Source organism: Ranitomeya imitator, chromosome 4 (assembly GCF_032444005.1).
Source record: "Ranitomeya imitator isolate aRanImi1 chromosome 4, aRanImi1.pri, whole genome shotgun sequence".
NCBI lineage: Eukaryota > Metazoa > Chordata > Amphibia > Anura > Dendrobatidae > Ranitomeya > Ranitomeya imitator.
The window spans coordinates 66,093,156-66,114,242 of record NC_091285.1 but is presented as its reverse complement, the minus strand read 5'-3'; the positions used below and the strand labels follow the sequence as shown (position 1 = coordinate 66,114,242).

The window sequence follows — 21,087 nt, the reverse complement described above, 5'->3', positions numbered from 1 at the left end:
CTCAGGACAAATTGGACAACAACTTTTGGGGTCCAATTTCTCCTGTTACCCTTGTGAAAATAAAAATTTAGGGGCAAAAAAATATTTTTTGTGGAAAAAAAATATTTTTTATTTTCACGACTCTATATTATAAACTTCTGTGAAGCACTTGGGCATTCAAAGTTCTCACCACACATGTAGATAAGTTCCTTTGGGGGTCTAGTTTCCAAAATGCAAAATGCAGTCACTTGTGGGGGGTTTCTACTGTTTAGGTACATCAGGGGCTCTGCAAACGCAACATAATGCCCACAGACCATTCCATCTAAGTCTGCATTTTAAAACATCACTACTTCCCTTCCGAGCTCTGTCATGCGCCCAAACAGTGGTCCCTCCAACATATGGGGTATCAACGTACTCAGGATAAATTGCACAATAAATTTTGGGGTCCAATTTCTCCTGTTACCCTTGTGAAAGTAAAAATTTGGGTGTGAAAAGATAATTTTTGTGGAAAAAATATGATTTTTTTATTTTCATGGCTCTACATTATAAACTTCTGTGAAGCAGTTGGGGGTTCATAGTGCTCACCACACATCTAGATAAGCTCTTTGGTGGTCCAGTTTCCAAAATGGGGTCACTTGTGGGGGGTTTATACTGTTTAGGTACATCAGGAGCTCTGCAAATGCAACATGACGCCCGCAGACCATCCCATCAAAGTCTGCATTCAAAACAGCGCTCATTCCTTTCCGGGCCCTGATGTGTGCCCAAACAGTGGTCCCCCCACATATGGGGTATCAGCGTACTCAGGACAAACTTGTCAACAAATTTTGGGGTCCAATTTCTCCTTTTACCCTTGAGAAAGGCTAAAAAAATCATTTTTGAGGAAAAAAAAGGATTTTTTATTTTCACAGCTCTACATTATACATTTCTGTGAAGCACTTGGGGGTTCAAAGTGCTCACCACACATCTAGATATGTTCCATAGGGGGTCTAGTTTCCAAAATGGTGTCACTTGTGGGGGTTTCGACTGTTTACGCACATCAGGGGCTCTCCAAACGCAACATGGCGTCTGATCTGAATTCCAGCCAATTCTGCATTGAAAAAGTCAAACAGAACTCCTTCTCTTCCAAGCTCTGCTGTGCGTCCAAACAGTGGTTTACCCCCACATATGGGCTATCGACGTACTCAGGAGAAATTGCACAACAACGTTCGTGGTCTAATTGCTCCTGTTACCCTAGTGAAAATAAGAATTTGTGGGCAAAAAGATCATTTTTGTGTAAAAATTTTTTTATTTTCACGGCTCTACGTTATAAACTTCTGTGAAGCACTTGGGGGTTCAAAGTGCTCACCACACATCTAGATAAGTTCCTTAAGGGATCTAGTTTCCAAAATGGTGTCACATGTGGAGGGGTTTCCACTGTTTAGGCACATCAGGGGCTCTCCAAAAGCGACATGGCATCCGATCTCAATTCAAGCCAATTCTGCATTGAAAAAGTCAAACGGTGCTCCTTCTCTTCAAAGCCCTGCCGTGCGCCCAAACAGAGGTTTACCCCCACATATGGGGTATCGGCGTATTCACGAGAAATTCCACAACAAAATTTATGGTTCATTTTCTCTTTTTACATTTGTGAAAATAAAAAAAATTGGTTCTGAAGTAAAATGTTTGCAAAAAAAAGTTAAATGTTCATTTTTCCTTCCACATTGTTTCAGTTCCTGTGAAGCATGTAAAGGGTTAATAAACTTCTTGAATGTGTCAAGTTTGGGTATTTTCTGTCATGTACACCCCTCAAAGTGATTTTAAATGTGAGATGATCCCTAAAAAAAAGGTTTTGTAAATTTTGTTGGAAAAATGTGAAATCGCTGGTCAATTTTTAACCCTTACAAAAAAAATTGTTTCCAAAATTGTGCTGATGTAAATTAGACATGTGGGAAATGTTATTTATTATCTATTTTGTGTGACATATCTCTCTGATTTAAGGGCATAAAAATACAAAGTTGGAAAATTGCAACATTTTCAAAATTATCGCCAAATTTCTGTTTTTTTAATAAATAATTGCAAGTAATATCGAAGAAATGTTACCACTAACATGAAGTACAATATGTCACGACTCACGAATCTTAGTATCAGTGGGATCCGTTAAAGCGTTCCAGAGTTATAACCTCATAAAGTGACAGTGGTCAGAATTGTAAAAATTGGCTCAGTCATTAAGTACCAAATTGGCTCTGTCACTAAGGAGTTAAAAGATGCATGGTGCAAGGCAAAGGAAGATAAATATTAAGAAAATATGTGGCCTCCCCTAAGAACTGCAGATCAGCTCCTGATCACCTAAATGGGAGATGATATGCAGCTGTGCATTGTGTGCATCTGGCCACCACCGGAGCAGCTACTTAGTGGGGGTTTAATGTGACGGACCCCAATGATCTGATATCCAATGCTGTGGATAAGTTATAAATGTTAGTCCATTACAATCCGTTTGCTAGCACAACTTACTCTATTTCTTACATGGCATCCCATTAAATATACCACACAGTATATTTTTTTTTAATATGGGAGCTTCTGGGCAGCAGCAAAAATAATAATTCTAATTAAAAAAGCACCAAAAAAACAACCTATTGTTAGGCGGGGCTTTCCATTTCCATTGTTTCTCCTTTTCTGTAGGCAATGTACTTGTTATTTGAATATCTGCTTTCTTTGTCTTGCAGGAACCTACTCGATGTGACCTTCTCAGAGGTTTTACAATGGTGAATACTTCTGTCAGTTTTTTAATATTTCATTTCTAAGTAAGGCTGCTCTTTTCAGGAATACGGCAGAAAGAAACTTAAAGGGAACCTGTCACCTGAATTTGGTGGGACTGGTTTTGGGCCATATGGGCGGAGTTTTCGGGTGTTTGATTCACGCTTTCCTTACCCGCTGGCTGCATGCTGGCCGCAATATTGGATTGAAGTTCATTCTCTGTCCTCCGTAGTACACGCCTGCGCAAAACAATCTTGCTTTGCGCAGGCGTGTACTATGGAGGATAGAGAATGAACTTCAATCCAATATTTCGGCCAGCATGCAGCCAGCGGGTAAGGAAAGGGTGAATCAAACACCCGAAAACTCCACCCCTATGACCCAAAACCAGTCCTGCCAAATTCAGGTGACAGGTTCCCTTTAACAGATCACCATTCAAAGGAGAATGCCCACAGTTCTGCACACACAGATGATCTCAGTTTGCTCAAAATAACACATTTTACATTTTTGTTCCAAATAACATTCATGCATTCTTATCACATTTCCAATTAAACCTTTTACTTTCAGTTGTTTAATTTCCTACGCCCCTTCATACTTACAGGAAGCTGAGATTTAGGGCACTGTTTGAAGCCTCCATCCACTGTTTGTGTCTCTAACATATTGTCATGCAAGGAAAAATGTGGGTATTTGTTCTGTTAGTTGTTTCCCGTCATGGATCACACATTTACAGGCTGTTTATTCCATGCGGTGTAATCCGCCATTACATGAGTCTTCTCCACCACCGACCAACTTATTCCAACAACACTATAGTGCACACATAAATGTAGTGAGATCCTTAGAGGCCAAATCATCATATAACATATTTCTACATCCTTTCTCTTTTAACTGGAAAAACAATGAAACAATGGATAACATGACCAAGTTAGAGATATAAAATAATAAGTCCAGTTAGATATAATCCTTGAGGCGCGCCAGCTTTCTGATAATTCTGCCAGCTCTAGTAACATAAGATGTGTCACTGTCTACATCCTGTAGTTCTTCTGATTCTGGTAATATGCCTTCTGATATTGCCTGTCTCTGGGCTGAATCCTCACCCTGATGGTCCACTATCACTGTTGGTTCTTCACTTGTACTTGCTGCCTCGTTTCCTTGGGTATCACGATACTGTTCAAAAGGCCATGAATCCTCTCTTTCTTGCATTTTCCTCAGATATCTCGGATTCCTTCTTAGTCTTCTTCCTTCCTCTGTTAGAATTTCGTAAGACCAAAGTCCTAGTTTCTGGACAACCTTTGGCTTTTTCCAGTGTTTGTCAACTGTGCTGCTTGGCTGCAGCCGAATGTTGTCATTTCTCTGGAACGCCTACTCATGAGCCTCTGTGCCGGACTGCTGTCTAGGCCTTGGGTGGATGTGGTTTCTATGATCCAGTATAGACAGATATACATCCGTACCTGCCTGTTTTGCTCTTTGCATGAGTTTTTTTTGCCATTTTTACGGCTGACTCTGCTTTCCCATTACTCTGAGGATATCTCAGAGAAGACGCCTGGTATTCAAATTCCCGTTTCTTACTGAAGGCTTTGAACTCTTCCGAAGTAAACTGCGCCACATTGTCCGAGAAAACGATATCTGGAATGCCATACCTGCCACTATTAGGATATCATCTGCTATTGTTTTCACTCCAATGTAGGAGAACATGGTCAAATTCTGCGCTGCTGAATCATGTAGTCCAAAGGTATTATTAAAAGTGGTCTTTATTCAACGCGTTTCTGAGTTTCAAAGAACTCCTTCATCAGGAAATACCACATAAGACAGTTTTTATTGTTTTCACTCCAGGAAGTCCTTCCAAAGCCTGCATCAATTTCTGCTGGAACACCTCTAGAGCAAGTTTTAGTCCCATGGGCATTCTCAGCCATTTATAGCGTCCAAATGGTGAAGAAAATGTTGTCAATAAACTTGATTATTCAGCCAGTTCCACATGCCAGAATCCATTTTTTACATCACATACAGAAAATATTCTAGCCTTTGATAGATCTGGTAGAACATCATCTAATGTCGGCATTGGGTAATGATGTGTTTTCAGCGCCTTGTTGAGTGGCTGGGGATCAATGCATATTCTTAACTTGCCTGATGGTTTCTGCAGTATGACCAAACTGCTGATCCAATCTGTGCTCTTATGGACTGATGCTATCATGCCTCTTCTCTGTAAATCCTGCAGTACTACTTTCAGTGGTTGCGTTAAAGCTACAGGCACTCTTCTTGTAGGTAATCTGGTGGGCTGCACGGTGTTGTCAATTTCTAGCCTATATTTACCTTCAAAGCACCCATCACCTTCAAATAAATCTGCATACTTTGTTTTTATTTTCTGAATATCCACATTGCTCTCTGCACTTCGTTTGGTATCTTGTATATCCTGGGAAACTTCAGCAGACATAATGTTCTGAGACTGTACCTTTATTAAGTCCATTGCCTGAACTGCTTTGACTCCCAATATTGGTACATGGTTACCACCATGCAACACGGTAAATTCAACTCTTTCTGTTACATGGGTTCCGTATTTTGAGCTTACATGTCCCCATCGGTTTCAGAACACTTTTGTGTACATCACCTGTACCTTGTCAGTTGGCTTAATAGAAACCGGTTTGTTCAACAGAGCACATGGAATTACATTGTAGCTTGCTCCACAATCCAGCTGAAATCTAATGGGCTTCTCATCCAATAAAAATGTTGCATAAAGCTGCTTGGCATCCTTGACTACTGACTGCCAGACTTCATTGACTTTCTCTGCTGCAGGCTGCTGTTGTAGCCATGTAATGTCCTCTGCACTGTCTGGTGTCACAGTGCCTCTATAGTTACTAATTTGCCAGGTTATTACAGCTATTAGCCAGCTTGATTACATGTGGGGATTCCCTAGCAACCAGGCAACCCCCACATGTACTTATGCTGGCTAACAGATGTAAATCATTCAGCTGAGGCGATGAAAACTAAACCTCCAAACACTAACAAATACTGGGAGATCACCCAAGCGTGCTCGGCAAAACCCGGGCAACGAGTACACTCGCTCATCACTACTAGAGACCAAATCATCATATAACATATTGCTACAGTATTATTAGCTAATTTATTTCGTGACCTGGCAAATTAGTAACTATAGAGGCATGGCTAGATTATAATTGGGACAAAAGTGCCCTTGAGCATCCATTTTCCAGACAATTTTCAACTGCAAGAGAAAAATCCAATGGGTCCTGAACGTTTCCAATCTTACATGCAGTACATCAGGGACACATAGATAGCGGTGGACCAGGGTCACATACGAAATTCTCAGTAAAAAACAGAATTGTGCAGAAATCTTAATATATAAATGATTTTCTTGTATAATGTAAAGGAAAACCTTAATTTCTGCCACTGATATTTTTTTCTGCCCTGTATCATATTTAGGAGGAACTAAATTCTGATGTGGACAATACTATGCAGGATGCGCTTTGGACTCTGGTCAATGTGCTGGTAATTTCATTTTAAGAGTCATTTCTAAAGTTTCAGAGCACAATTTATTATGAAATAAATCTCTTCTAAGCATGATTTATTTACCCTTGATGAAAACAACTGATGATAAAAATAATGACTTGCAATATCCGAAATGGGTTATGTGTATGCAATGGGTTTCATATGTAAATGAAACATATATACTCATTGTATTAAAAATGCATGAAATATGTTAATACACCCTGTAGATATGGGCAGGTAAATAGCATTTAAATCCTATCCAGTGGAGCAGAATCTACAGTGAGAAAATTGGTTCAGTCATCAGGGAGGTGCAGGGAGCGGTTAGTTACCACTTACTATATAACAAGCGCAGAAATCATCATGTCCCAGCACTTTGACTGACAGCATGTGTGCAGCGATTGTTAGCAGAGCAGGCTGCCACTTAATGTGCTGGGGAGTAATTACACTGTTCAGTAAGTGATGATTGTAAAAGCTCCCTGCATCACCCTGACTGGATGTGAACAGCTGCATGGAAAATATCACTTTGTTTTCTCCCTGCAGCTGCTTGCTGACTACACAGAATTTAAATGTTACTTACATAGTAACATAGTAACATAGTTAGTAAGGCCGAAAAAAGACATTTGTCCATCCAGTTCAGCCTATATTCCATCATAATAAATCCCCAGATCTACGTCCTTCTACAGAACCTAATTGTATGATACAATATTGTTCTGCTCCAGGAAGACATCCAGGCCTCTCTTGAACCCCTCGACTGAGTTCGCCATCACCACCTCCTCAGGCAAGCAATTCCAGATTCTCACTGCCCTAACAGTAAAGAATCATCTTCTATGTTGGTGGAAAAACCTTCTCTCCTCCAGACGCAAAGAATGCCCCCTTGTGCCCGTAACCTTCCTTGGTATAAACAGATCCTCAGCGAGATATTTGCATTGTCCCCTTATATACTTATACATGGTTATTAGATCGCCCCTCAGTCGTCTTTTTTCTAGACTAAATAATCCTAATTTCGCTAATCTATCTGGGTATTGTAGTTCTCCCATCCCCTTTATTAATTTTGTTGCCCTCCTTTGTACTCTCTCTAGTTCCATTATATCCTTCCTGAGCACCGGTGCCCAAAACTGGACACAGTACTCCATGTGCGGTCTAACTAGGGATTTGTACAGAGGCAGTATATTGCTCTCATCATGTGTACTTGTCTGCATATTTAACCTATAGCTACAGGTATACATGTATAGTGTTTCTAGAAGTTACAGGTTCCCTTTAACTTAGTAAAGTAAGTTTGTGTCAAACTACACCTGCCATCTTCTGTCAGAGAAAAGTTGGGTGGTCCCCGTACACATTAAATGCTTAGCTGATCCCAATGAAATCTTTGGTTCATAACATGTTAGTGCGTATTGCTGACTTGAAAGCAATGAGCGCTTGAAAGCGATAGAAAACTGAAATATAAAGGTTTATATAAAGCAGATTAAAAATGTGTAACTTTTGACTTAACTCCTTTGCGACATATGACGTGGGGCCTTAGATGTGAGACATATACGTCAATCAGCCATCGTGTTATTTTGATAGACATGGTGGAGTTCTACCCTCAGCTGTTAAGTTGTTAAGGCTAGGTTCCCATTGCGTTAATGGGTTAACGCTAACGGACAGCGTTGCACGGTGAAAATGTCGCACTTAACTCCTTGCAACGGGTCCGTTAGCGCACACATTGACAGCAATGTTATTTCTGCTTGTAGCGCATCACTAGCGCATGCCATTTTCGGCACGCACTAGCAATGTGCCATTCTTTTGTGCCGTTTCTTTTCGGCGCGTCCGAGGTCCGGTCCTCACTAGCGCAGATCGGGGATCTGCGCTAGTGGGGACGGCACTATGCGCTTAAAGGATTGCCCTAACGCAATGGGAACCTAGCCTAAATCAAATTGTCAATTTCTGAAAGCGGCATTCAACACGTACCAGCAGAGGCACGTGGTTCTATGCTCCCATTTCCTGTGCCTGTCATTATGATCCTCATATGAAAGCTGGCCCGTGGCTAATATTTATAGGAGACTGTGATTAGTGGTGCTAATGAACGATAGAAAAAAATATGTCAGCTCACCAATAGAAGATACGGATTCCAGAGCACGGACAGGTCAGCAGTGCAGCAGGAAGATGAATCAATAGTAGAGAAATCCAGCTTCAGAAATTCCGTAAAGATTGAATTCCATTGACTAAAGACCTTGGGGAACGAAACGCATCTGCCAATGTGATCTCTCCCCTCTTAGTGCTGTTTGTTATTTATTTTTAAAGATTTTTCACTAAAATTGATTTTTTACGAGATTTCTGAAGCTGGATTTTTCAACTATTGATTAGCAGTGCTAATGCACTGCTATATATAGGGCAAGTACGGTAATCTGATTTTCGCAGCTTCAAGTCCCCTAAGAGGGCTAACAAATACAGTTAAGTTGTTAAGCACTTTGGATGTTGTGGTCAATTCTCATCGCAATATTATATCAGGTTTGATGAAAAAAGGTTCTCCCTGTGTCACTACATCTGACCTACCAATTGTGAGGTGTACAAGGATTGTTATGACAGACCCCGGGACCTAAAAATAGGTATTACTACACCTATTGTTACAGAAATATTGCACTTTAAGGCCCCTAGTTGGACTATAATAAAAAGTAATACAACTCTTATAAATAAAATAAAGAAATAAACACAAATGATTTAGCCATTAAAAATGTATAATGCACAAAAATTACCTTTAAAACTTACATAGTGATTGCTGTAAAAGTAAAAAGCCAAACTTACCATCTTTTATGGTTGCTCCTCAAAAAATAGTATAAAAATTGATCAAAAAGTACCCCCAAAAAAGAGCTCTGCCATAGAAAACATGAAAAAGTTGTAGATTTTTAAGTATTTGTATCTAAAAAACTGTTTTTATTGTTGAAAAGTAATAAAACAGAAGACATTTCTATACATTTGGTATTGCCTTACTGACCTGGGAGTGTCACTTACACCATTGGGTGAACATTTGGGGAATTGCTGTCCATTTTACCAGCACAATGTAGCCTTTAAAAAATACATCTCATCCTCACATGCTTACATTAACAGAAGCTTGCTTTTTTTTCAATGGGTTGTCCAGTGAAAACAAGTTGTCATCTCTCCATAGGATATTTATCAGTGGACGTCCGTCTTCTGGGACTTGCACCGTTCGGCAGAACAGGGAACTTTTGTCCCTCTTATAGTGAAGTGTCAGTGTGTTCACCCAACTGCTTCTCCATTCATTTCCTATTGGGCTCCCGAGTGACGCACTTGTATTTTTTTTACAACAGGTTCATAAGGAATTAATGGAGTAGAGATCAGTCATTGGTCTCCATGATTGCCGATCAGTGTGGGTCCCAATGGTTGGACCCCCATCGATCAATAAGTAATCACCTGTCTTGTGAATAGGTGATATCTGGTTTTCAACAGACAAGCCCTTTATCTATAAAACTTGTGTAAGGCTAAACCATGTAATCTTAAAAAAGTTGTGCTTGTGTATCTGTGTTATATATATGAACGGTATATAGATATTTCATACATTTTACTTACTTTCTAGAGTCCGCTCAATGTTGGATATCTCAGTACACCACTCTGCGGACCACTGGTAAGATGCCTTACATTCATTCATGTATAGATAAGATACAACAATATTTACATTCACATCCTTTATACTCAGCCCTTTATCATTGAGCACATGTAATATAGTGTTATAATACAAGCAGTTTACTAACATGTTAACAATTAACACATATGATAAAGCTATTATTACATCTCAGCAACTTTCTATTCATTATTGTTCTACTCCATTGTTACAGGGACCTCTTGTAGCAAAAATAACTCAAATGTTGGTAAGTAATCCAAGTCTACAAACAACTGCTTTGCACTCTCTCTAGTGTATGGAAAATGAATACAAATACAAGTGTCATAGAGGATTATGGTCCCCAACTCAGGACACCACTCTGTAAGTGCAAAACCACACATTATCATTTGAAGTGAACCCGTCACATTGAAAATTCAGTCGTTTCAGTGAAAAGATTTAGTATAACTTGTATTTTCCCTCAACACTATATATAGATCTGCTCAGCTCCTGTGCTATAGCATGCTATATGTATATTGGGCTGCATTGTGACAGGTTCCTTTAAATATCTGTCATACAACACAACATTTCCCATCACCACATGATTATCTTCTGACAGTCAGAAATTAGACCTATGATGATAATCGGCTTTTCTTGCTGACTTTACTTTTACATAAGTGGTCTTCATCATGAGACAACACCATTATTATCGATACAGAAACTTGCTTTTCTGTTATTACTCTTAACCTCCATCAGTATTAGTTATCGAATTCCGTTCTACGCCTGGGTGGCGAGCATTTTTATTGGTACATTTTTAATTTTACACCATTTTTTTTTAAAGACATTGCGTCTGCAAATTCACATATACAGTGTCTTCAATAAAATGGTGCTATACTGCAGTATGCGCACGTGCTGACTCCGGCACCGCACTGCTCAGTTGTCACCCATACCGACTTTGGAGACAGGACACATCCACCGTTCGTTATATATATCACCTTTTTCTTATATTACTAATGCTAATTCAAACATTTTCTACTGTCTTGCCATTTATTAATTAACTGTTGTACATTTATTTTCATTTAGTACACACGTGGAATCCCCAACCTTGATGGAATATGGAACGTTGCTGGGATAAATGGTGGAAAAGGTCCTCTTGGGACTGTTACAAATGTGTCTCCGGGACTTGTAAATCTGGTGTTAAAATTACTTCTTGGAGATGAGAAAGGATTGCTGAGTGGAGTAACAGGAACAGTTGGAGGATTGACTTCAGCAGTGACAGATTTGACTGGTAGCACAACACGATTGATTAGTGACTTACTTGGAGGAGTGACACGATCGATTGGCGGCATAACAGGAGGGCTTACTAACTCAGTTGGAGGATTGACAAGATCGATTGGCGGCATAACAGGAGGGCTTACTAACTCAGTTGGAGGATTGACAGGATCGATTGATGGCATAACAGGAGGGCTTACTAACTCAGTTGGAGGATTGACAAGATCGATTGGTGACATAACAGGAGGGCTTACTAACTCAGTTGGAGGATTGACAGGATCGATTGATGGCATAACAGGAGGGCTTACTAACTCAGTTGGAGGATTGACAAGATCGATTGGCGGCATAACAGGAGGGCTTACTAACTCAGTTGGAGGATTGACAAGATCGATTGGTGACATAACAGGAGGGCTTACTAACTCAGTTGGAGGATTGACAAGATCGATTGGTGACATAACAGGAGGGCTTACTAACTCAGTTGGAGGATTGACAGGATCGATTGATGGCATAACAGGAGGGCTTACTAACTCAGTTGGAGGATTGACAAGATCGATTGGTGACATAACAGGAGGGCTTACTAACTCAGTTGGAGGATTGACAAGATCGATTGGCGGCATAACAGGAGGGCTTACTAACTCAGTTGGAGGATTGACAGGATCGATTGATGGCATAACAGGAGGGCTTACTAACTCAGTTGGAGGATTGACAAGATCGATTGGTGACATAACAGGAGGGCTTACTAACTCAGTTGGAGGATTGACAAGATCGATTGGCGGCATAACAGGAGGGCTTACTAACTCAGTTGGAGGATTGACAGGATCGATTGATGGCATAACAGGAGGGCTTACTAACTCAGTTGGAGGATTGACAAGATCGATTGGTGACATAACAGGAGGGCTTACTAACTCAGTTGGAGGATTGACAGGATTGATTGATGGCATAACAGGAGGGCTTACTAGCTCACATGGAGGATTGACAGGATCAATTGGTGGCATAATAGGAGGGTATGGTAATTCACATGGAGGATTGACAGGATCAAATGCACCAATTTGGGACATGACTGGATCGAATGGTGGCATAACAAAAAATTCACTTGAGAGATTGGCAGGATCAACTGTTGAGTCACTTGGAGAATTGACTTCATCAGTTGAGAGCATGACAGGATTGAATGGTGGCACAAAATACTTGTCTGTAACCCCAGTGGGTGCATTAATTTCAGAAGGTGGGAATACAAATGGAAGAATTTATGCTAACGGTGAAGTAAATGGCGATTCTTACGGTGGTAGACTGACAGGAGGGATGTCTGGTAGGTTTTTTGCAAGACCTGATCCAACAAGCAGTGTGTCAACAGTACAACAAAATCCTGGAAATTTTAGAGATCGTCTTCAAGGGGATGTGTATGGAGACTTTGCCGGTGGGATTGGTAGTTACCCTGCACGGAATTCATACTCATTGTACGGAGCATAAAAACCGGGTAAGACACATTTTTGTATACTTTTGTAATATTTTGTTTTTCTTTTTTCAGATAAATGTTTGTCTAAAATGTTTTTCATGTTTGTATAAAAGAGGTGTAGACAGATGTATTGGATTATAGATTTCTTAAAGCATTTCATGAGTACAATGCAATTTAAAGAATGTGGTAAATGGTGGCAAGAATGTTCTATTCATCTGTTATTGAAGCAAAAACCAGAACAAAAGTTGAAACACTGTAATAATTGCGATTGAATCTCTAAAAAGGATGTGCTAGGTATTATTTTTCTTTGCAGATTAGAAACTCACAGCAGTATGATTAGTGGCCAACTGGTCATTAAGTCAGTTCCTGTAAAATAAAACAAATCAATGTAATCATTTAATTTTATCATAAATCCCACAAAGTGATTTCATAGCAAAGCCAGGAATGTGGCCTACTAACTATTTAAATTTAAACTCATTCAGAGTCTATGAGTCGAGTAAATTTTTTTCCGTATTTTTCACAGATAGAACCCGCACGCCATATAATCTATGGGGCTGCTCACAGATCTAGGTTTTTTTGTGGACCGAGTCACAGCACAAAATTCCCCATATAAGTCTTTGGGCCCATGTAAATCACATCCATCATTACATTGCAATGGGTAGGAGACACTTTGCAGTTTTTTTTTCTTCATCAGTGAAATATTACTGATAAAACACTGATTGTAAAAACTGACACATGGACCGAACACTGATGAAACGCAGATACTAAACACTGAAGAACTATGTTCTGTGTTTTCTTGTGCAAGAAAACTCTTGCACCCCTGAATGAGGCTGAAAAGATAGTGGCAGTAGTTTCCTATATCAGAACTTTGAATGGAGGGGAGTATAAAGTTTAGGATCATAGTTCACCAATATTTTGTTGGTAACGGCAATGTAATTCTGCGTATGGACAGTGTCTGCTGGCAGGACCAATTCTGGTTTTCCTGGTGCCTAAAGTAAAAATTGAAATTGCACGCTTCCCTAGACTGCAATAAAAACATACAGTGAATGAAAGCATTTCCTCCATTATTTTTTGGTGCTGGTTTGCGTCATTCATTCTATGCTAAAAGTGGTCTGGTAACATAATTGTCCAGGTCAGTATGGTTACGGCAATTATTAATATTTTCACAATTGAAAAAAATTAGTTTGTGCCATAATTTTCTGAGACTTGTAAGTCCTTTTTGCTATTTTTTCCATTGATGGAGATATAGGGCTGCTTTTTCTGTGCTGAGCTAACATTTTTATTTGGGGTAAATATGATAATTTGGTCCCTTTTTATTCCATTTTTTTTTTTAGAGAGGTGACGTAACCGAAAAACTGTAATTCTGAGATTTCGATCTATGCCACAGACTAATGAGCTCTGCACAATAAAGTTGAACATTAGCCAGTGACTAAGTAATTTCATCCGTAGCGCTCTGCAGAGGCAGCAGTAACACCCGCAAAGCAGACAAAGCAAAGCTCAGTGTGCAGAGAGCAGCAGCTGACGATGATTTGACTGCTGCGCTCTAACACTGTAGCAACGAGCAGTTCCAATGCAAAATAAGCTTCTGCCAGTTATGAGTTGGGAAAAATAGCCACTGACTAAATAAAAAAAAGGATGTTAGGGGTCGAGTTCCCGCTTCTGCACTGGGGGAATCTCGAGCCACTTCCGCTGCGGTCTCCCATTCTCGTCCAGCCGCAGTGGAGCCTGCTCAGCAAGGACGTCGGTCCCAGCGTCTTGCTCATTCTCACTCTGTTCAGAGAGTTAGTGCTGCTTCTCCAGTCTCTGCCATTAAAGTCAGTACTGGTCAGCAGCGAGCGGACTTCTCTGGGACTAAGTCCTTGTCTGCATGTACTGAGCATGCCCAGCGTAAGGTCTCCCGTTGGAGATCGAGGGTCATGTGCTCAGGCTCTGCAGCACATTCCATTGGTCCTCTTGGCAGGTCCTAGAAGGGCAAAAGTGCTGTGGCCACTTCCTGTGCTGCTCCTATATAAACTGCGCATGACCGCACGGCCATGCGCTAGTATTTTCTAACAATTGTTGATGTGTGTATGTTGTGAGTGCAAGTCGTCCTTTGAAACCCCTTCCCTATTGAATGTCTGTTCGCGGAAGGTGTATGGCTGCTACCTAGCGCCCGACTTAGCCTACAGCACTAGACACACATCTCAGCGTCCTGTAGCTGTGCCTGCCAGTACGGCGCCGTGCGCCTGCCTTGCGCTTTCCATACCCGAGTCTGGGTGGTTAGTGGCGTCCGTTAGTGCGGCATCGCTCGCACTCTTGTGCACTTATACTTCCTAAAGTTCTCTACACACCCAGTTGCGGTGTTACGCCAGCAAGGGTCTAATCGGGCTCCAATCCCTTCTGGGGTTAAGTCCGCTGACCACTTGCTCGCGCACTAGTGCGGTACTGCGGTCCTGTGGATTAACAGGATCGCTTTCTTCACGCTGGGTGAGGTTTAACCCACGCGTGTATCCTTTAGTGTACCGCTATATTGTCCGTCTTGCTAGCTGCAGGGTCTTTTACCTGCACGGTGGACCTCGGACTGCGAACGCACCTAGTTTCGTACCATCTATACATGGTGCGTTCCGCCAGTCCTTAACATAATACTAGCGCCAAGGTCTGGCTAGTATGGCGGACATTCAGCAATCTTTGCGGTATATCCAGCAGTTGGAGGGTAGGTTGAAGGTTCTCGAGAACTCAACCTCAGCTGTGGATGTTACCGCAGTTGCTGTAAAGGCTGCTGGCGTGGCGGCAGCAACCTTGTCCACTGCCACCCCTGTTCCGACATTATCCCGCCTCCCGTTGCCAGAAAAATTTTCTGGAGATTGCAAAACTTGTAGGGGATTCGTGAGTCAGTGCTCTATCCACCTCGAGCTCCTGGCTGCACGTTTTCCTACAGAGCGGGCTAAGGTGGGATTTATTGTCTCGCTGTTGTCGGACAGGGCGTTGGAGTGGGCTACGCCGCTGTGGGAGCGTGATGATCATGTGGTGCAGAGTGCTCCGTTGTTTCTGGGCACGCTGAAAAAGGTCTTTCTAGGACCTCAACTCACCCATGATACAGCGCTCCAACTACTGGCATTAACTCAGGGTGAGTCCTTGGTCAGCCATTTTTCCGTCCGATTCCGTACGTTAGCTTCCGAGCTGGAGTGGTCGGATAAAGCCCTTATCCCCATATTCTGGAGGGGCCTGGCTGACCATGTTAAGGACGCTCTGGCCACTAGGGAGATTCCTGCCACACTGGAGGAGTTAATATCTATTTCTACTCGTATAGACCTCCGTTTTAACGAGCGGAGGTTGGAACGAGCCCAGTGTAGGCAGAGGTTTCGGCTGGCTCCTACCTTCGCCAAACCTTTGAAATCTCCAGTCCAGACATCTGAGTCACATGAGACCTTGGAGGTGACACGAGCGGGATCCAAGTCTCAGTCCGCTCGTGCACATAAGGTTCGTCATGTTCGCCAGCAGTCAGGACGTCTTGCCTCCAAGAGTCCTCAGCGGTCGGGGAAACGTCAGCGTCTAGTGGCAGTTGGAGGAGGTACACTAGACACGGCGACGTTTGCCTCAAAGTTGTCCTTCAAGGGGACAATTACCATAGGCCCATCCACTCTCACGGTCGAGCTATGCTTGGACTCTGGGGCAGAGGGTAACTTTATGTCCTCCGCCTTTGCCCAGCGTCACGCAATACCCTTGGTGATGCTCGCCCAGCCAGTGACCGTTCGAGTGGTAAATGGGTCAACACTACCTTCACAGATTACCCACCAAACCATTCCTTTCACCCTATCTGTGTCTCCATCACATCAGGAGATAATCTCCCTATTAGTCATTCCTGAAGGAATTGATGAGGTCCTGTTGGGGATGCCATGGCTTCGCTACCATTCTCCTCATATTGAGTGGTCCTCTGGGAGAATTTTGGGATGGAGTAAATCCTGTGAGGGTAGATGTCAGAGGGAGTGCGTTCAGGTTGCTTCTACACAGGTACCCGCAGATCTTTCCTCTCTCCCCAAGCACTATTGGTCCCATGCAGACGTGTTCTCCAAAAGAGCTGCGGAGACCCTTCCGCCTCACCGCCCCTATGACTGTCCTATTGACCTCTTGCCTGGTGCTGAGCCTCCCCGGGGTCGAGTCTACCCGTTATCTCTCCCGGAGACGGAGGCAATGTCCCAGTATATTCAGGAGAATCTGGCAAGAGGATTCATTAGGAAGTCAGTGTCACCGGCAGGGGCTGGGTTCTTCTTCGTACAGAAGAAGACTGGAGACTTACGTCCATGCATAGACTACAGGGGTCTTAACGCAATTACCGTTAAGAACAAGTACCCATTACCCCTGATATCTGAGCTCTTTGATAGGCTACGGGGAGCAAAGGTATTTACAAAGTTAGATCTGCGGGGTGCTTACAACCTGATTCGCATCCGTGAGGGGGATGAATGGAAGACGGCTTTTAACACCAGGGATGGGCACTATGAATATCTAGTGATGCCCTTTGGGCTCTGTAATGCCCCAGCCGTTTTCCAAGACTTTGTGAACGACATCTTTCGGGATATGCTCACCACCTCGGTCGTAGTCTATCTGGATGACATTCTCATCTACTCTCCAGATATAGACTCCCATCGGAGAGATGTTCGCAAAGTCTTCGACCTCTTACGGGCAAACTCCCTCTACGCTAAGTTGGAGAAGTGTGTGTTTGAGCAGGAGTCCTTGCCTTTCCTTGGATATATCATTTCTGCCCAGGGTTTGGCTATGGATCCTGCCAAGCTACAGGCTGTAATGGACTGGCAGGAACCCCATTCTCTTAAAGCGGTGCAGCGCTTTATGGGGTTCATTAATTATTATCGCCAGTTCATTCCACACTTCTCAACTTTGGTAGCTCCCTTGGTCGCCCTCACCAAGAAGGGAGCAAATCCCAAGTTGTGGTCAGAGGAGGTCTCCAAGGCCTTTCTCTCGATTAAGTCACACTTCGCTAGCGCTCCCATCCTACATCGCCCCGATGTAGATAAACCATTCATCTTGGAGGTGGATGCCTCATCCGTTGGTGCTGGAGCAGTCCTTTTCCAAAAGGATGCTCAAGGTCGGAAGCATCCTTGCTTCTTCTTCTCCAAGACCTTCACACCAGCGGAGAGGAATTATTCCATCGGGGACAGGGAGTTGCTAGCTATGAAGTTGGCTTTTTCAGAGTGGAGACACCTCTTGGAGGGAGCTCACTTTCCCTTCCAAGTCTTCACTGACCACAAGAACTTGGTGTATATACAGACGGCCCAGCGGCTGAATTCTCGCCAGGCTAGATGGTCCCTGTTCTTCTCCCGGTTCCATTTTACTCTCCATTTTCTCTCCGGGGAGAAGAACGTTCGTGCCGACGCTCTCTCCCGCTCCGTAGTGTCATCTGAGGAGGAGGAGGAGGAGCCTCGGCTTATTGTCCCTTCTGAGAGCCTGAGAACTGTAGCTCCGGTTTCGCTAGAGTCTGTGCCCCCGGGCAAGACTTTCGTGCCAGCTAACTTGCGACCGGAGGTTCTCTCTTGGGCTCACTCCTCCAGAGTGGGGGGGCATTTTGGGACAAAGAGGACATCAGAGCTTTTGGCGAGAACATACTGGTGGCCGCATATGGCCCGAGATGTCAGGGACTACATTCAGGCGTGCGTTTCTTGCGCCCAGAATCTGTCTCCTCGGCAACGGCCTGCTGGGTTGCTTTACCCTCTACCGGTGGCAGACAGGCCCTGGGAGATGGTCGGAATGGACTTTGTGGTGGGTCTACCCAAGTCGCGTGGCTGCTCCATTATTTGGGTTGTCACTGACCATTTCTCTAAGATGGTGCATTTGGTGCCGCTTCCTCGGTTACCCTCAGCACGGGCCTTGGCGGTGTTGTTCGTTAAACACGTTTTCCGTTTGCATGGTATGCCTGATAAAATTGTCAGCGATCGGGGTCCCCAGTTCGCATCTCGGTTTTGGAGAGAGCTCTGCCGTTTACTCAGCATAGAGTTAAACCTCTCCTCTGCTTACCATCCCGAGACGAATGGGTTGGTGGAGAGAACCAACCAGACTCTGGTGACATATTTGCGACATTTCGTCTCTGCTAGGCAGGATGACTGGGCATCTTTGCTACCTTGGGCGGAATTTGCCCTGAACAACGCCGTAGCCGATTCCACTGGTCAAACTCCTTTTCTCCTTAATTACGGCCAGCATCCGCGTGTCCCTGTGCCCATGCCCGTGTCCTCCACCGATTCTAGGGTGGCAGACTGGGCGGTGGAGGCACGTGACATCTGGGACCGCACACAGGATGCTATCCGGGCCTCCAAGGAGAGAATGAGGGTTTCGGCTGATACACACCGGCGCCCCGCTCCGGTCTTTGCTCCCGGCGACTTAGTGTGGCTCTCCGCCCGTAACATCAGGCTGCGAGTTGAGTCCACTAAGTTTGCTCCTCGCTACATTGGCCCGTTTAAAGTTCTGGAACAGGTCAACCCTGTGGTTTACCGTTTGGCCATTCCTCCACGCCTTGGTATCACCGATACCTTTCACGTTTCCCTCTTAAAGCCCGTTCGTTTGTCTCGGTTTTCTGAGTCATCTGCTGGGACATCGGGTTCATCCACGGATGAATTTGAGGTGAATGCTATTGTGGGAAGCAAGGTGGTACGTGGCAAAAAATTTTTTTTGGTGGATTGGAAGGGTCATGGTCCAGAGGATAGAACCTGGGAGCCTGTGGAGCACATTCGGGCTCCGCAGCTCATTGCTGCCTTTGAACGTAGCGAGGCCCAAGGAGGGGGGGGCCCTAGGAGGGGGGGTAATGTTAGGGGTCGAGTTCCCGCTTCTGCACTGGGGGAATCTCGAGCCACTTCCGCTGCGGTCTCCCATTCTCGTCCAGCCGCAGTGGAGCCTGCTCAGCAAGGACGTCGGTCCCAGCGTCTTGCTCATTCTCACTCTGTTCAGAGAGTTAGTGCTGCTTCTCCAGTCTCTGCCATTAAAGTCAGTACTGGTCAGCAGCGAGCGGACTTCTCTGGGACTAAGTCCTTGTCTGCATGTACTGAGCATGCCCAGCGTAAGGTCTCCCGTTGGAGATCGAGGGTCATGTGCTCAGGCTCTGCAGCACATTCCATTGGTCCTCTTGGCAGGTCCTAGAAGGGCAAAAGTGCTGTGGCCACTTCCTGTGCTGCTCCTATATAAACTGCGCATGACCGCACGGCCATGCGCTAGTATTTTCTAACAATTGTTGATGTGTGTATGTTGTGAGTGCAAGTCGTCCTTTGAAACCCCTTCCCTATTGAATGTCTGTTCGCGGAAGGTGTATGGCTGCTACCTAGCGCCCGACTTAGCCTACAGCACTAGACACACATCTCAGCGTCCTGTAGCTGTGCCTGCCAGTACGGCGCCGTGCGCCTGCCTTGCGCTTTCCATACCCGAGTCTGGGTGGTTAGTGGCGTCCGTTAGTGCGGCATCGCTCGCACTCTTGTGCACTTATACTTCCTAAAGTTCTCTACACACCCAGTTGCGGTGTTACGCCAGCAAGGGTCTAATCGGGCTCCAATCCCTTCTGGGGTTAAGTCCGCTGACCACTTGCTCGCGCACTAGTGCGGTACTGCGGTCCTGTGGATTAACAGGATCGCTTTCTTCACGCTGGGTGAGGTTTAACCCACGCGTGTATCCTTTAGTGTACCGCTATATTGTCCGTCTTGCTAGCTGCAGGGTCTTTTACCTGCACGGTGGACCTCGGACTGCGAACGCACCTAGTTTCGTACCATCTATACATGGTGCGTTCCGCCAGTCCTTAACAAAGGATTTCCAGGTAAGTATCATCAGGCGTTTCTGAATTTTTGTTGCCATTGGACAGAAAGAAGGGCAATGCCAAGGGGTACATTTTTTTCCTTTTATCGACTAAAAGAATGCTTGATTGGTGGACCAAACGTCGGTGTAAAAGTAATATTCGTTAGGTAGTAATATTTACTCTAAAAGATCTTTATTTCTGCTAAGCATCAAAACATTCAAAATACTTTTTTTGTGAAGTTTATATCAACATATGGTAAAATACTAATATTTCTACTGCTTCTATTATTGCTACTATTACTAATAGCAATAATATACTGATAAATTCACTAATTTTGTATTTGTTTTATTTTTAGAGATGAAGAACTGGTTATCCGCTTCAGTAGAGAAACATGATAAAATAGCAGAATGTTACCGTATTACGTGATTTATAATCAATCTAAATTTCTAACACTATAATTGCATGAGACTTTTTTGATTATGTAAAAATTACAACAAATAAATGAAAAATAAAATGCTTTAAAAAAATTAATGTACATTTTTTACATGTTGTTTTAGGCTTGTGCTATTGAAGCGCCCCCGTTAGGGCAGTGGGGTACTCGGAGCCGGGCCCTTCGGTTCTCAGGGGGATGTTACGGTGGCTGACCCGGTCCGTGGCCCTAGGGGCGTCCGATGAAAAATGGGGGAAAGGTCTTTAAAGGGATATGTTCGTGACTTCACCTGTGGTATTCGGTCAGGGTGACCGACGCTGCTTTGAGGGGTTCGCTGGGGTGATGTTATGGCAGCTAGATGGTATACCTTCCCA

At 43.7% G+C, this 21,087-nt stretch overlaps 1 protein-coding gene across 1 annotated transcript in view; it reads left to right on the top strand.

The window, feature by feature from the left end:
- The window catches only part of LOC138675496 (uncharacterized transmembrane protein DDB_G0289901-like), a 43,748-nt gene extending 22,938 nt beyond the window's left edge, over positions 1-20,810 (top strand). Inside the window, exons 5-10 of the mRNA XM_069763793.1 lie at positions 2,679-2,717; positions 6,139-6,204; positions 9,776-9,823; positions 10,035-10,067; positions 10,880-12,542; positions 20,639-20,810. Of these exons, the coding sequence (XP_069619894.1) occupies positions 2,679-2,717; positions 6,139-6,204; positions 9,776-9,823; positions 10,035-10,067; positions 10,880-12,535 (1,842 nt within the window). The 3' untranslated portion in view covers positions 12,536-12,542; positions 20,639-20,810. The remainder of the gene's footprint in view (positions 1-2,678; positions 2,718-6,138; positions 6,205-9,775; positions 9,824-10,034; positions 10,068-10,879; positions 12,543-20,638) is intronic.
- Positions 20,811-21,087: the final 277 nt, after the last annotated feature.